The sequence below is a fragment of the Panthera leo genome, chromosome E3 (assembly GCF_018350215.1).
Source record: "Panthera leo isolate Ple1 chromosome E3, P.leo_Ple1_pat1.1, whole genome shotgun sequence".
In the NCBI taxonomy this organism is placed as follows: domain Eukaryota; kingdom Metazoa; phylum Chordata; class Mammalia; order Carnivora; family Felidae; genus Panthera; species Panthera leo.
This window is the reverse complement of record NC_056694.1, coordinates 23,536,732-23,553,256: the sequence shown is the minus strand read 5'-3', so window position 1 is coordinate 23,553,256 and position 16,525 is coordinate 23,536,732. Positions and strand designations below refer to the sequence as shown.

The 16,525-nt window shown below is 46.9% G+C and overlaps 1 protein-coding gene across 7 annotated transcripts in view; it reads left to right on the top strand.

Annotated features, from left to right (window-relative positions):
* OTOA (otoancorin) overlaps positions 1–16,525 on the top strand; it is a 73,273-nt gene that overhangs the window by 37,532 nt on the left and 19,216 nt on the right. For all 7 annotated transcript variants that reach the window (XR_006197855.1, XM_042922282.1, XM_042922281.1 and 4 more), the window contains 7 exons: positions 2,245–2,303; positions 2,752–2,869; positions 5,742–5,815; positions 8,368–8,503; positions 9,695–9,885; positions 11,773–11,866; positions 14,610–14,739. Coding sequence is in view for 6 of the 7 variants with exons in the window: in XM_042922282.1 (XP_042778216.1) it covers positions 2,245–2,303; positions 2,752–2,869; positions 5,742–5,815; positions 8,368–8,503; positions 9,695–9,885; positions 11,773–11,866; positions 14,610–14,739 (802 nt within the window). In the remaining variant the exon portion in view is untranslated. The remainder of the gene's footprint in view (positions 1–2,244; positions 2,304–2,751; positions 2,870–5,741; positions 5,816–8,367; positions 8,504–9,694; positions 9,886–11,772; positions 11,867–14,609; positions 14,740–16,525) is intronic.

Below are 16,525 nucleotides of genomic sequence, written 5' to 3'. Positions count from 1 at the left end.
TGAAGCCTCTTCGAGCTCTCTGGACTTTCATTCAATCAACTCTGCATTTTATCCACTCATCGAAAGTTGATGCCAGGAGCTGTTCACGTTGCTGGGGATGCAGCCGTGAACAAAGTAGACAAAACGGCCTGCCGTCCCAGAATTTCCATCCTGTGAAGGAGGGAGACAGATGAGATAAAAGATTAGTGGGTAAAACCCAAGCTGTGCTAGATGATGATGCGTGCTAAGGAGAACCTAAATCAAAATGGGAAAGGGTAGACAGTGGGCTCTTTTTGACGGGGGTAGCTGGAGACGACCTCCCTGTGCTCAGAGAGGTTATAGGAGGGGCTGATCTTCAGGACCCCTAGGGGCACCGTGAGGACTGCCTTCTACTGTGGGTGACATGAGGAGCTGTTGGGAGGGTTTGAGAAGGGTTGTGCTCTGACTTTCGTTTGCATCGAATCCCACAGCTGCTGCACGGGGACTGAATTGAGAGCAAGAGTGGAAGCAAGGGGACCAGTCAGGAGGCTATTGTGTATTCCAGATAAGACAAGTGGCTTGGACTAGGTGATGGCAACGCGGGTGGTAACCAGTGGTCGCATTCTGGACGCATTCTCAAAGGGCTGGGGGCGTCTCTCTCCACCTGTGTATGTTCTCTCCATGTCGTGGGCTGAACGGTGCCCCCGCCAAATATACGTCCACCCAAAACGTGTGCATGGGAATGTGGCCTTATTTGGGAAGAAGAGTTTTTGCAGATTTAACTAAGGATCTCAAGATGAGACCAGTCTCAGTTATCTGAGCAGGCCCTAAATCCAGTGACAAGAGCCCTTATGAGAGGCGACAACCCGGATGGTAGAGAGATGCAGACAAAAGGGATCGGATGTGCATACAGAAGGCCATGTGAAGACGAAGGCAGAAACCCGAGTGATGTAGCCATAAGCCGGAACCGCTTGGAGCCACCAGAAGCTAGAAGAGGGGAGGAAGGATTCTCCCCTACAGCCTTTGGCGGGAGCTCCTCTCTGCTGACTCCTTGATTTCTGACTTCTGGCTTCCAGAACTCTGAACGAATGATTTCTATTGTTTTCAGCCACCAAGTTCGTGGTAATTTGTTACTGCAGCCCTAGGAACTGCATGCATTCCCATGCAGGGTGGCCGGCCTTCTGTGGGTGGTTTGGGACTCCCAGGGGAGAGATCCATGAGAAGCTGTGTCACCTTGGTGACCTCGCCTTGGGGAAGTCACATAGCATCACTTTTGCTTTGCTCTATCTGTGGAGGCAGTCACCCAGCCCCGCCCCCAGCTTCATGCAGAGAGGACAAAGATTCCACCTTTTGGTGGGATAGTGGTTCTGGAAGGTTCTAGAAGAGCATAATTTGTGGCCACTTTGGAAAACACATCCTGCCACAGATGTCTTCCAGCCATTTTTTCTCAGCAACCGCGTTGATGGAGTGGCCGTTTCCTGTGATGGGGAAGACTGTGGGAGGGTCCCAGAACTTGATTCTGCCTGAGGAGATAACTCGGGCTACACACAGAGCTTCAGGAACTTACCTCCCTAGCTGTTCCTTTCTCCTGGGCCTGGCTGCCCCGTCACAGATGCCTCTACCTAATGCTGGCTCACAATTTATTCTGTTTGGGGAATTACATTCAAAGTTCCAGAGTCTATAAAATAGACGTATGTCATACTTGATCACATCTGCAAGTTAGGTGTTCTGTAAAATTACGTTCCTTAAAACAAACGGCTCCCCTGCCTGCTAGATATTGTTCTTCTAGAGTGCCCATCTGGGAGGGTTGGAGGGGAGTGAGTGCTGCAAGCAGGAGTTACTTTATTCATGGTACTTTCTAGACTGTCCTGGTCTATTCATCTGTCTCTTCCACTTTTACTTCCTGGGAGCTAGCAGGTGGGCGTGGAAAAGGGGCTACAGAGGGTGCTCACCTGGTCAGCGGCTTCATAAAGTGTAGAAAGTAAAGTTCCAGCCTGCCGTCTGATGGCTTTGCCCCTCATTCCGGTCCTAGAGCATAGGGAATCCCCGGGGTGTGGGAGCGTGGGTTCTGCAATTACTCTGACCCCAGTTCACATCCCAGCTCTACCACCTGGCAATTGTGTGGGCCTGGGTAATAACATAGCCTGTTAAGCCTAAGCCTTCCCCATCTGGAAAATGGGATCATTGTGTGTCTTCCTTCAAGGGCCTCATTGTACTAGGCACACACTGCTCAGTAGTGAGTAAGTGACTGCTCCATCCATGCTGGCAACCGTTCTCTTCCCTCAGGCCTTGTTCCTGTTTGAGCTTCTGTCAAAGACAACCAGAAGGCCTGAGGAGCTGCTGAGGTAGGCGGGTGTACTTGGTCTGGGGGCTGACAGGCCCTCTGGAGCCTGATTTCTCAGGAGGGAAAGTTGGCTGTCTGCAGCCTGTGTCCCATCAGACCTGCCTTCTCTAGTCCTTTCCTCTCCCTCCCCAACCCCTTCCTTTTTTTTTCCTTGAGAGAGGGAGAGAGTGCACATGTGCAAGCATGCACACGAGCAGGGGAGGGGCAGAGGGAGAGGGAGAGAGAGAGAGGGAGAGAGAGAGAGAGAGAGAGAGAGAGAGAGAGAGAGAGAGAGAGAGAGAATCCCAAGCAGGCTCCATGCTCAACGCAGAGACTGACTTGGGCTTGATCCCACGATCCTGGGATCATGACCTGAGCCAAAATCAAGAGTTACATGCTTAACTGACTGAGCCACTCAGGCACCCCAGCCCCACCCCCTCTTCTCCCGGGTCCCTTGTTTTGTTTTCCAGGACAGGGCAGCTGGTCAAAGGCGTGACGTGCTCGCACATTGATGCCATGAATGCGGACTCCTTTCTGGCCCATTTCCACTATTTTGAGAACAACCTCTCCCTGCTCTCACCGTATCAGGTACCATCGTAGCACATTCATGCCTCTCGTTCTCTCTCCTTGCCCCAGTCGTGGGCCTTGATGGACTGTGGTGGCTTAAGATATTTGTGCCAAGATATATATTCCCATGCAGGTGATGACGTGGGGCCAAATACTGAGCCAGGTTTTTCTCCAGTTTCTCTTTCAAAAGCTCCAGATAACCCATCTCTACAGCCAGAGCTTCAACAGATGGGTTATTCCATACTCAGATCTGAACCTGAAAATCCAGTGGTAGGGTATACCATTTCTCATATTCCTAATTATGTCCTCCTGAGACTGAAGGTCGTTCCCTCCTTCCCAGCCTTTCCAGGGGTAACCTGGAATAGGAACAATACTCCAAGGAGAGTACTTTCCTTCTTCATTCAATACTTCATTTTCCAAATGGCTAGGGAGGCTCGTTAACTCTTTGGGGAGACCAGAGGCAGACACTGACTTTTTAGTGGATCTAAGCAAGTAAAGATAGGCCATGGGAACAGCATTTGGACTTGGAAATGTAAACCGTCGGTGATACAGGGTCCAGAGAGGGTGAGCGGGCAGATGTACAAGGCATCTTCCCAACTCAGGCCCGAGTGTTGCAGATCTGAATGAAAAGTTTCCAGCCAACGAATTCTCTTCCCGAGAGCCAGGAAGTAAGAGTAAAGCTTGGTGTATAATCCTTTGAGGTCATTGGAGGACTATGCAAAAATTTCACAAAGCTCTGCCATTCCATTGGATTGTCCATTGTGTCAGTGGTTCCCAAATGTGAGCATCAGCATTACCTGGAAGGCTGGAGTTGTTTGATGGGTATAAAGTTTCAGTGTTGCTAGATAAATAAGTTCTAGAAATCTGCTGTGCAGCGCTGTGCCTGTAATTAACAATATGATATTGTGCACTTCAGAATTTGTTAAGAGGGTAGCTCTCACATTAAGTGCTCTTACCACAAAAACAGAAACAAAGAGACACAAGGAAACTGGGAGGTGTTGGATGTGTCTGTTACCTTGATTGTCATAATGGCATCATGGTGTTTGCATGTGTCCAAACTCATCACAGTGTACCCGTTAAATACGTGCAGGTCTTTGCATATTAGTATTCCTCAGTAAAGCTGTTAAAAACACACAGAATAAAAAAAGAAAAGCCAACGCAGATTACAGAGCCTCACTGGCAGTTTCCCTTCCCTTACAGTAAGCCTGGGGTGAAGCCTCCTAATTGACATTTCCAGAAGTTCCCTGGTGAGAACTATTGACCCAGGCAGGGAGGAAAGCAAATTATTTCTGGAACCTGGACCCCGGCATGGTTGTGTCCTTTATACTCATCACACCGATCCAATGGATGGAGGTCAGACCCACTTTGAGGAAGACCTACACGTTCAAAGAGGAAGAATTGTCCTGACAAAGCTCCTGACCTAGAATCCTCCCATTCCCAGGACGTTCAAATACCAGTTACTTAGAAAATTTGCCTTTATTGTTTACATTTTTGCTGAAAATACATAATTATCATAAAAAAAAGACAATATAGAGAGAGCAAATTTTCCCCCCATTTCCCCTGGAGCAGTGATTCTCAGAGCACCGTTTGGCCAAGTCTGGAGACACTTCGGGTTGTTACTCCTGGGGGAGATGCCACCGGCATCCATTGAGTAGAGGCCAGGGATGCTGCTTCCTAACTACAATGCAGCCCCACACACAAGGACTCTCCAACCCAAAATGGCAAACGATCTAAGCCTGAGAGTCCCTGCTCTTAAGGTAACCACAAGGAAAAGTTTGTTATCAACTTTGAGAGGTTTTTTTTTTTTTTTTGGTGTGTATAAAACATATGTACGTGTAATTAAAAAAAAACGAACCACAAATGAGTTCATACTATATACACTGTTCTGTACACGGTGTATGTATATAAAATAGGACCTGGCCATCATTCCGGTGTTCACAGATACAAGTCTACCTTATTGAAACAAAATAGTTGCACAGCATTCGGTTATGTGGATATACCACAGTTTATGTCACCAATCCCATACCCAGAGACAGTCAAGTTGTATCTCCGTTAAAAGGTAAACTGAGGAGTATTAAAAATTTTAAGAGTTAACTTGAGCAAAAAATCGATTAGAATCAGGCAGCACCAAACAGGAAGTGGTTTGGAGCGCTCTGGAAAGACTTATAGAGAGAAAGGTGCAGACGCAGAGAAAGGAAATTATTTGACTGGCTGTCACTTAAAGCCCAGTTGGCTCTTTGTGATGGTTGTCGTCAGTACTTTGATTTCATAACCTCGAGGCATTTACAGACTTAGATTTTGGTGTGCTCACTGAGGGCACCGTGTCATTAGGGCCACATTAGTCTAATGGCCTCCTTCTTTTTATTTTTTTTATTTTTTTATTTTTTTATTTTTTTATTTTTAACGTTTTTTATTTATTTTTGGGACAGAGAGAGACAGAGCATGAACGGGGGAGGGGCAGAGGGAGAGGGAGACACAGAATCGGAAACAGGCTCCAGGCTCCGAGCCGTCAGCCCAGAGCCTGACGCGGGGCTCGAACTCACGGACCTCGAGATCGTGACCTGGCTGAAGTCGGCCGCTCAACCGACTGAGCCACCCAGGTGCCCCTAATGGCCTCCTTCTTTAATTAATCTAATATCTTACTTCCTTGCAGTTATAAGCAAAACAGGGGAGCATTCTCAGACTTAAATTTTTGTATTCCCTTTGCGATTGCCTCAGTTTTCTCATCCATAAACTGGGCACAGTAGCAGTACCTACATCGTAGGGTGTTTTATTAAATAGAAAGTAAGTGTATACAGAGCACTTAGCACAGTGCCTGGCCCACAGAAAGCACAGTCTGTGTTTGCTCTTATTACTACAGGACTAAATTCCTAGAACTGCTTTAATCTTTCAGGTTAATTGTTTGGCGTGGAAATACTGGGAGGTCTCCAGATCCTCTCTGCCGCCCTTCCTCTTGGCTGCCCTCCCGTAAGTGAACATTGGCTCCCCTCTCTGGCCCAAGAGTGAGATTGGTGGGAGCCATCCAAGTCATCTACCCCCGGGTTTTTGTGAGGAACCAGAGACAGAGTGGAGAGTGTCTTCCATGGTTAAGCCCTTGCAAATCAGGATTTAAATTCTGAGTCCCACGTAAACGTTTCAGACAGACACTCTTGCTTTTTTTCGGTTATTTAAAAACCAAAGCCAAAGCAACCCAAGCCTGAGTGAATGTCCTTGACACAGGTCCCATCTGGGCTGGCCTCTCAGCTGTGCCAGGCTCCAAAGTGATCAGGGCTGATGTAAGTCATGGGGATTTCTCCTGGTATGTGTGGGCATTCAGACATGGGAGGGCGCAGCCCTGCTTTTCATAGTCTGGACACTCTTTCCTCTTCTCTTTATTTCCCTCTTCCTTCTCTTGCTGTTAATTGCCCTCATTTCTTCAAAAAATATTTACTGAGTGCTTACTGTGTCCTCAAAGATAATTTATTTTCCTCCATACAAGAGCTTACAATCTTGGGGAGGGGGAATAGACAAGCATGAAGTCAATTATAATGTCAAGTTGCTCTTTGGTTGAAAGTGATAAAGCCTTAGCTCAAACTGGCTTAGACAGTAAAAGGCAGTTTTGGTTCCAGGTAACTGGAAAGTCCAGGGATAGACGTCAGGCATGGCTGGATCCAGGGTCTCAGTGGTCATCTATCTGTCTTTTAACCCAGCTTTCCTCTGTAGGCTTCTCTGTTAGACGACTTCTTTCTCTGTGGTTGTGTCTGGCTGATTCAAGGTTATATCTTCCTGGTTAAAAGACTTTTTCCCCTCATCCTTCTCAATAAGTTTTGAGTCTGACTGAGATTAGGGGAGATGGGTAACTTTGACTGGCTTAGTTTGGTATTACATCCCCGGAGCCAAGAGTGAAGCGGGGTCCACTCCAAACCGCAAGGTTTTCGAGTGAAGCTGGTGGTTCTCTAAGAGAGCCAGGTGCTGCTACCATGGGAAGGAGTGAAAGGCACAGGGCACGGAGGGGAACTTGTCTCCTTCCGACTGGAGAGTCGGAGGAGACTAAAGTAAAGCTCAGAGAAGGAGCTGGCGTTTTGGAGTTCGAGATGGACACTCCAGGCAGGGGCACGAGGGATGTTTGGTTCAGTGAACACTCTGGGGAATGCATGGTGTGTGTCTGCAGAGTAGCTGAGAGAGAGAAGGCCAGAGAGGTAAGGGACAGTCCAATCAGGGAGGGCCTCTGTGACACCTTGACGTATTCCTCCTGTATTCCTGGCACGATCCTCAGGTTTCTGTTTCAGAGAGATGGTTACCTCTGTCCATGCAGTGGATGGACAGGGGGCCTGGCTGGAAGGAGGGAGACAGTGAAAGCTTGTTTCTACAGCCTGGCCCTTGGCATGGCTGTTTCTTTCCACTCATCCACATCCCAGCTTAAATACCTCTGTCTTAGAATGGGCCCCCCAGCTGTCCCTACCATCATTCTCCACTGCAGAACCATTTTCATTTATCACTGGCTGAAATGGCCTGTTTTATTCACTGGTTTCTGTTGTCTTTACCCTACTAGGATGAAATCCTGAGAGCGAGCACCTGCCCCTCATGTCGTGTTCATGCCTAGTACAGTGCCTGGCAGGCAGCAGAGATTTGCTGAATGAATGAATAAAACCCCAGTACTGTGAATGGAGAGGGGAGAACAGATTTGAGTAATACTAAGTTGGTAGCAATGACAGATTTGGGGTTAAAGGGAAAAAGACATCTGGGATGGCATAGAGGAAGAAGAACCTGTAGAATTTGGTTTTGGAACAGTCTAGTGGTCATGATGAGTAGGCCGTATGGGTCTAGAGCAGTCTTTCTCAACCTTTGTTTCATTATTGCCTCCCTAAAGGGAACAATTTAATTTCTCTGGAATGAGAGAATTTATCAGGAATAAGATTTTGTTGAATAGAGTTGAGCTTTAGTGGCTCACAAATCATTGTAATAGCTAAGATTTTTTTTTCACTCCCTCTCTCTACCTGAACCGGTTTTTCCCCCTTGGGGGCCATATTGCCTCTGTTAAGAATACATGGTCAAGAGTTTGGGGGATTCTACCCCAGAGATGCCAGAATTGGGTGTCATTTCTCTTACTTTCTCTGCTCTCTCCTTGTCTTTCTTACTTTCTATTTTATTCTCTCTTCTTTGTCTCTTCTACTTTTTCTCTTTCTTTCCCTTCATCTCCCCTCAGCCAGTCCATCAGTCAACATATGTTTATGGAGACCCCATTCCCTGATCATTGCTACTGGGGCATAGAAGAGAAGCATGATGGAAGTTTGCTTCCTGCCTATAAAAGAGGAGCATGATGGGAGTTTGTTTCCCGCTCAAAGGAGAGGGGCATGGTGGGAAGAGGAGCATGATGGGTGGGAGGCTTGCTACCTGCCAAGAGGAGCCACATCACTGGGGAGAACAAACGTTTAAAGAATGGTCCTGGGATAAGCTCTTGGGCATGTGAAGGCTGATTTCAGGGGCAAATGCAGAACAGCCACTGTTCCCTCCTCTCTCATTCTTCTGTCTCTTTCCAGGGCTCACTACCTGGCTTCTGTCCCAGCTTCCCAGTGTGTGCCCTTTCTGATCAGCCTGGGGAAGAGTCGGTTGGACTCCTTGGTTTTAGATACCCACAAGAAGAATTCAGTCCTTAGGAAGGTACAGCAGTGCCTGGTAAGGAAACTCTTCCTGGTAGGCACTTTCCCTGGGGTTCCTTCCCCTCTGGGCATCTTGGCCATCCTGGGGAGCCCTCAGGGAATCTGGCTGGGATCTTGAGCTTGTGGTGATGGCCAGAAGTCTGACTTGTGGGTCTCAAAGCTGGTCCTGGAGCCCTGGGTGGGACAGTGTTGGCCATTGGTTTTGAGGACTGTCATCCTGGGACTTGAATGATGGGAGGCTGGTGTGGGGACTAGAAAGATCACAGTACACAGAGTCCGGATCTAGACTGGCCTCTGGCAGTGATTGTTTGTGTGGCTTCCAGCAAGCCACTTCCTCTCTCTGAGCCTCAGTCTTCTCATCCCTAAGATGGGTGCAAGAGCACTTCCTGCACAAAGTTATTAAGGGCATGAAATAGGCAATATATTGTTCAGTGCCAAGGCCCAAAGGGCGGACTGAGTGTAAATCCCAGCCTTGCCACTGGTTGGCAGTTTGTCTTTAAAAAAGTGAATAATACAGGGGCACCTGGGTGTCTCAGTCGGTTAAGCATCCGACTTTGGCTCAGGTCATAATCTTGCCATTTGTGAGTTCGAGCCCCACGTCGGGTTCTGTGCTGACAGCTCAGAGCCTGGAGTCTGCTTTGGATTCTGTGTCTCCCTCTCTCTGCTCCTCCCCTGCTTGCACTTTGTCTCTCAAAAATGAATAAATGTTAAAAAAATTTTTAAAAAGTGGGTGATATTAGTACTTATCCCTTACAGTTACTTTGAAGATGGAGATTAAGACCTGGCATGTGTTAAGCACTCAAATGTTACCTACTTTGGTCATTTGGGGAAAGAGCCTTAGAGGCTTTCTAGTCCCATCCACAGTTTGAGGTGCTGTTTTTATTATTGTTGTAGTATTAGAATGGTTGTTGAACTCTGGGGTAACCTCCCGGCAGTGGCACCAGTGACGACGTCAGCCCTCATTTATGGACTGTCCACCATGTGCCGAGTCTTCTGCCCTCATCGGCCCCTTGGTGGGGCCTTCTAGCTCCCGAGGCCTGCATCCCTGGGGTAAAATCAGACCCTGTGCTGTCATTACTAGTCCATGGTGGGGCAGGTGATTCAGATCCTGGAACCTTGACGAGGTTTGGGATCGGGATGGGTTGTTGAGGGGTCACGGTCTTGAACCCTGCTGGATCTTCCCATCAGCTCCACTTGTCGGTTTCAGAACAACTCCATTGCCGACGAGTTCATGGTAGACATCGTGGGGGACCTGCTCTGCCACTTGCCGGCAGCCACCATCTACCACGGGGTCTCCCCCCGGGCCTGGGCCACGGCCCTGCACAGACTCCGAGACTGCCCGCACCTCAGCCCGGAGCAGAAGGCTGCAGTGAGGCTCAGGCTCCTGGAACAGCAGGGGTGAGGAGGGGCTGGGGCTTGCTTTGGGGTGGGGTGCAGGCTCTGGGGCACCGAGCCCTGGTGCTCCTGCCCTTAAAACAGAGAGAGTCTTGGGGTCCCTGGGTGGCTCAGTCGGTTAAGCCTCTGACTGCGGCTCAGGTCATGATCTCACAGCTTGTGGGTTCGAGCCCCACGTCAGGCTCTGTGCTGACAGCTCAGAGCCTGGAGCCTGCTTCGGATTCTGTGTCTCCCTTTCTCTCTGCCCCTCCCCAGCTCTCTCTCTCTCTCTCTCTCTCTCTCTCCCTCTCTCTCTCTCTCTCAAAAATAAGTAAACATTAAAAAAATTTAAAATACCCTGAAAAACCCAGAGAGAGTCTCTAGTTTAGGGCAAGGTTTATGCTTGTTTATTCTAGAAGGGTCTAGCTTACATTTATTCTAGAAATGTGACTTTTTTTTTTGGCCTCAGATGCCCTGTAAAATGACAGTAACAGTGGCCGCTCATGTGGTTGTCACCAATACATCTTGGCTTATGTAAAGTTTTTGGAACGATGGCACTTTACAATTGCAGGGAGGTGGCATAATTGTTCTTGTGAAATAACAAAGGCAGTAATAATAATGCAACTAATTGAACTACTGTCAGCTCAGTGGGGGAGCTCTCTGGGGGAACACAGAACTGTTGTCTCTCATGTAGAGTCTTCTGAAGTTAGGGCAGATATTTGAGTAGGGCCTAACCATCAGTCAGCGGTTAAGCAGCAAATGTTTGTGGAGTAATTACCACGTCCCAGGCACTGTCCTTTTATATACAGTTTAAGATCATGGACTCGGAAGGCCGATTCCTTGGGTTAAAATTTTGTTTGTATCATTTATTGTGTGTGTGACCTGGGAAAACCTACTTAATCTCTTTGCATTTTAATTTCCTTTCTTTTAACATTTTTTTTAAAGTTTATTTTTATTTATTTTGAGGGAGAGATAAAGAGCAAGCAGGGGAGGGGCAGAGAGAGAAGGAGACAGAATCCCAAGCAGGCTCTGTGCTGTCAGCGCAGAGCCTGATGCGGGGGCTCAAACTCACGAACCGTGAGATCATGACTTGAGCTGAAGTCAAGAGTCGGATGCTTAACCGACTGAGCCACCCAGGCACCCCATGCACTTAAATTTCTACACCTGTAGGACGGGGACAGTAGTGGAAGAAGAAGGGGAGGAAGGAAAGGTTGTGATATAAATGACAGAAACTCAACAATTCAATTCAGGCTAACAAAAGGGAATTTACTGAGTTCAGAAATAGAATGTAACTAAAAACTGCAGGGGTATACTTCACACATGACTGGATCTAGAGGCTCAAGCGATGTTGTCGGGAATATGCTCCTCCCATCCCTCAGCTCTGTGTTCCTTGGTGTGGCCTTTATTTTCTGCACTTGGTAACAAGAACCGCTTCCAATGTCCTCTTTACTGCTGGGGATACCAGAAGAAAGAGAGTCTAGTTCCAACAAAATCCCCAAGGGTGGCTCGGTGTCCTGCATGTGATATCCTGCATCACGTGCCTGTTGTCTTGGTCGGGGAAGTGGGACTTGTCCACGTATGAAATCTGTTCCTGCAAGAAAAGATTGCTGGGAGGGGCACCTGGGTGCCTCAGTTGGTTGAGCGTCTGACTTCAGCTCAGGTTATGATCTCACAGTTTGTGGGTTTGAGCCCCACGTCAGGCTCTGTGCTGACAGCTCAGAGCCTGGAGCCTGCTTCAGAGTCTGTGTCTCCCTCTGTCTCTGCCCCTCCACTCGTGCTCTGTGTCTCTGTCTCAAAAATAATAGACATTAAAACACGTTTTTTAAAAATTAAAAAAAAAAAAGAAAAGGATGCTGCGAGCCAGGGACAACAGCATGGCTTTTCAGTTCACTGCTTATCATCTCTTCGTAGACTCCCCGGGAACTGGACAGCTGAGACTACGAAGGACTTGGGACCCTTTCTAGTACTTTTCTCAGGAGATGAATTAAGCTCTATTGCCACAAAGGTACTTCTGTGGGGTTTACTGCCCCTTTGCTTTCTGGAACCTATCCTCCCTGCTTCACAGGGCTCAGATGTTTCCAGCTCCACTCCAGGATGTCTGAGGTTTGGGGAAAGGGAGTGAGGCAACAGCGAATCCAACTCTGGGCTTTTCACATGGCCCTTCAGACAGATGTGCACAGACGGGAGCTGTTAGCTACCACTCCGCTATCCATGAGCTTCCCACATGCATGCCTGTTCAAGGGCTTACACCTTCCAGTGCCATAGGCACATGCACACTTCTGTCCAGTGTGTATAATCACGTGCACAAACACATTTAATCCAGAACCAGAACCTCATGGGGCATTGCCTTTGGGCACACGCTTTGCTTGGAGCAACTCTCCAAAATTAGACGGTCTAGACTAAGAGTCATTCCAGATAAGCATAAATGCCTCATCTTTTGCTACATAATGAAGCCACACAATCTCACTGGCATACAGCAATAAGCATTAATTTCTTGCTGACTGGTCTGTGGGTCACCAGGACAATTCTGCTTCTGGGGCCCAGGCTCCCTGGGGCTCGTTCTTCTCACCACGAAGGTCTGAAACTCCAGAAAAGGGAGCACCGAAGTGCAGTTTTTCTAAAGCCTACACGGGGAAATGGCACACTGTCACTTTCCATTGGTCAAAGCAAGTCACATGACTGAGCCCAACCTCAAGGCGGGGATAGGAAGTAGTCTCCTTCATGCACAAGTGGAGGGTGGGGAGGGAGCGAATGTTTCCTGGACAAGACTCAGATGGACTGCAAGGCACGTCCATGTGCTCTCATCCCTGTACATGCACCTGCAAGATGTACATTGTCACCTGTGCTCAGAAGGACCTGAACGTGGCATATCACCCAGGTTCACACATATGCACAGCACACATTCCAGTGTCCATGCATGGTAAAATCATCTTCTGGTGTGTCCAAACATATAGTCATAAGCAGCAGATATATATATACATACATATATTATACATATATATATATATGTATAATATATGTATGTATATATATATATACACACACACACACACACACACAGAGACATACATATATATATGATATATGTGATATACTTACATATTATATACTTATTTTCTAAAGATCAACTTTTGAAATGGAAAAAGTTTTGTCTCCAGATGGTTACATCTCAAAAACACAGTGTAAGGTAGGGTGAAAAAAAGGCTAGTTGCAAAAGAATATGTATAGTAGGATACTAAGTAAATTAGCAGATACTAGTTAAATTTTGTTTTCACTGTGAAAATGCTTTAATGGTGGGTTTTTTCCCACCGTGGAAATAGTTACATTAATTTTAAGTACATGCAAAACAGTTCTACATGTAAGACAAGTTTAGGAGTGCATGAGAATGGTTAGTGCTCAATTCAGGGTGATGGTTCGTTCCTTCTCTGGAAGGAAGGAGACCAAAGAGTGAGGCAAGGACTCATCAATTATATTTGTGATGTTTAATTTTTAAGCTAGGTTGTGGGTACATGGGTGTTGTGTTGTATTATTCTCTCTACTTTTTTTTTAATGACTGAAATGTTTAATAAAACAAGTAGTACATGCTCCTGGTTAAGAAATTTCAACTGTACCAGAAGCTACAAGATGACAGGACGTCTCCCTCCCACTCCCTAGCCTGCCTCCCCAAAGACAATTGCTTTTCCTAGATTCTCCTGCATCCTTCCAGAAAGACCCTCCTTCTGCTTATATGTGTTCTTCCTTTAAAAAACGCAAAATGGAAAATACCATTCACTCTACTGTGCATTTTGCTTTTTAACAGTTAACCATGTCTCTTGTGAGTTGGCATGTGACCTTAGCTGCCCATGAGAATCACTGGAGAGATTCTAAAAGGACACATACATGGCCTCCACCCCAGGCCAATTGTCTTAGAATCTCTGGAGTGGGGCCTGAGTATATGTAGATTTCCCAGGTGATTGTCACCTACAGCCAAGATGGAACTACTGGCTTAGAATGTGACTCAAATTCTGAAGGTTAGAACAGAAAGAGGAACTCTCGAAACCTGAGGTGCATTCTCTTTGGACCGAGTGGGACACAGTGATGCACAGCTGTGTGAGTGAGTTTGACGAATGCTCTGGGCTCATGAACACGTCTACCAGTGAGATCCTGAGTCTTGACAAATTGCATTGGTTCTAGATTAGAAATGGCACCTTCTCCAGGGTACCTCTGGAAGCCGCTTCATTGCTGGTTTCCACCCAGAATCAGACATAACCCTCTTTTCCTCTTTTTTGATGATAAATAGAAAGTTTAGTAAAAATTTAAAAACAGTACCAGATCAAAATGGGGTAGGCTCACCTACATTTTTAACAGAAATTATCAGGTTGCTCCAGTAATGATGCACCATTTAACAGTCCCATAGAAAAATAAATGTGTGTATTTACTGCATTTGTTCAGCATTAAGTAATAGCACTTTACCTTTTTTTTTTTTTTAGGTAATATCACTTTATTTTATTTTTGGCAGTCTGATAGGTAAAAAACAATATATACTCGTGTTATTGAACATTTATTGGATGCTATTGAGGTTAAGTATTATTTTATATGATTCTTCATAGAGAACAGATTAGTTGAGCTAGGAGATAAATTTATATAAGAAGCTGCTATAAAAGAAAAACAACCCCTGAGGGAGTAAGTAGTATCACAGTTTAAGTCTGTGTTTAATGTGCTTTAATTATTATTCATTCCTCCTCCTTCCCCTTCTTCCCCCCACACAGTTTCCTGATATCCTTCAACAAACAGCTTCCAAGATGGCCGGGACTTTGCTCCCCAAAGAATTCCTCTGGGCTGTCTTTGAATCTGTCCGGAACAGCAGTGAGAAGAGCCTCAGCTCTGATCCCAGCCCTGGTGAGTGTTTCCGGGGTGTCTGAGCTGGAGCTATGGCAGCGATGTTTGGGCTGAGTCCCTGGCATGAAGAGGCCTCCTCGTCCAGGGGGCTGGTTGAAACGTTTGCAAGGCAGTGGCATGACAAAAAGCCATAGACCAAAGAACTACACCTTTGGAAAAGTGATTTGGAATCACGTCTTCCACTCCTTCCCCAGGCCAGTGGGTTAAATGGTGAACACATGCAACACCCATTTCAAAAAGATTGACTTAAAGGGTCTAAATGGCTGAGTGACTGGGCATTGCAGTGCTGGGGCCAGGCTGGCCGGTGTGAACCTTGGATCTGCTGCTTACTGGCTGTGTGCCTTTGGGTAAGCCCTTTAACCTCTCTGTGCCTCAGTGTTCATCGTCTGTAAGATGGGGACAATGAAAGTCTCTACCTCATTAGGTTATTATGAGAGGTAATGGATTTGAACCTGTAAACGTGTTCACAACATTGCCTGGCATGTAGGAAGTGCTCAGTAAGTGTGAGATACTTTTATGACTTTTGTGCACCCACGAAGCACAGACTTGTGCCAGGCAGGAGGAGGCAAGGTTAATCGGACCCAATCATAATTGTAATAATAATCATTGGCAGCCAGTGCTCGCTTGCTTTCCTGCAACAAATAATTACTGAGCGCCGGCTCTGTGAACACAACAGACAAAAATCCCTGTCCTGGCAGAGCTTACTTTCAAGGGACCTGGGGGGGAGGGCAGGTGCCAGACAGTATAAATCACACACACAGTAAGTAAAAGACGTAGTAGATGGTGTGATGATGACTGCCAAGAAGGAAGATAAAGCAAGGGAAGGAAGGGCGTGGGGGGGTGTGGGGTGGGGGATTATAATTTGAACAAAGATTTCAGATTCTGTGTCTCCCTCTCTCTCTGCCCCTCCCCTGTTCATGCTCTGTCTCTCTCTGTCTCAAAAATAAATAAACGTTAAAAAAAATTAAAAAAAAAATAATAATTTGAAAAAAGAACGGTGGATGCGGGTTTCACTGAGAAGGTGACATTTCAGTGGACTCAGGGAGTGTGGGCGTGGACCGTGTGGACATGTAGTGTTGGACGCCTACGGGCAAATAGAAGTGTGACAGGAACGAGAAGGGATGGAAAATGAGAGGCCAGTGTGGCTGGAGCACACGAGAGGCAAGGCCACGTAGGGCCGTATAAAGAAAGTCCTAAGGACTTTGTCTTTGTCCTTGGGTTGGGGTGTCATGGGGGAATCGAGCAAAGAAGTGTCACAATCTGACGTAGGTTTACCTCGGGTGGTCCTCTCTCCGTGCCCTGTCTCACCTCACCTCTGTACTATGATGTGGGTGCTGTGCTTGCTCCCATTTTCTTGACATGGGAAACTGAGGTTTAGAGGGGATTAAGAGACTTGGCCAAAGTCACTGAGTGAGTAATGGCAGCTCTTGGGTTCGTACCCAGAGCCGGCGGTGAGCTCCATTAGCTCCTCCTGCCCTCACGACCTAGCAGTGCCCTTGTCAGATGGCAGTGCTCCTACTCTGTGCATGTGGGTGTGCGAAGGTAAGACATGTCACATGCCGGGGAGGAGCCTCTGTTACCAGCACACCATTGGGATTTTCTTTAGTGGTTCTGGGTATTAATTACTGCCTCGCTTATAGTAATTAAAGGATTAGCAGACTTACAACTTGGTTTCATTTTAGTGAATTTATATGTATGTGTTGATTCATTCAACATATATTTGCCAAACACCTACTATGTGCCGGGCCTGGAGTACAGCAGTGATAATACCAAGTTCCTGCTGCAC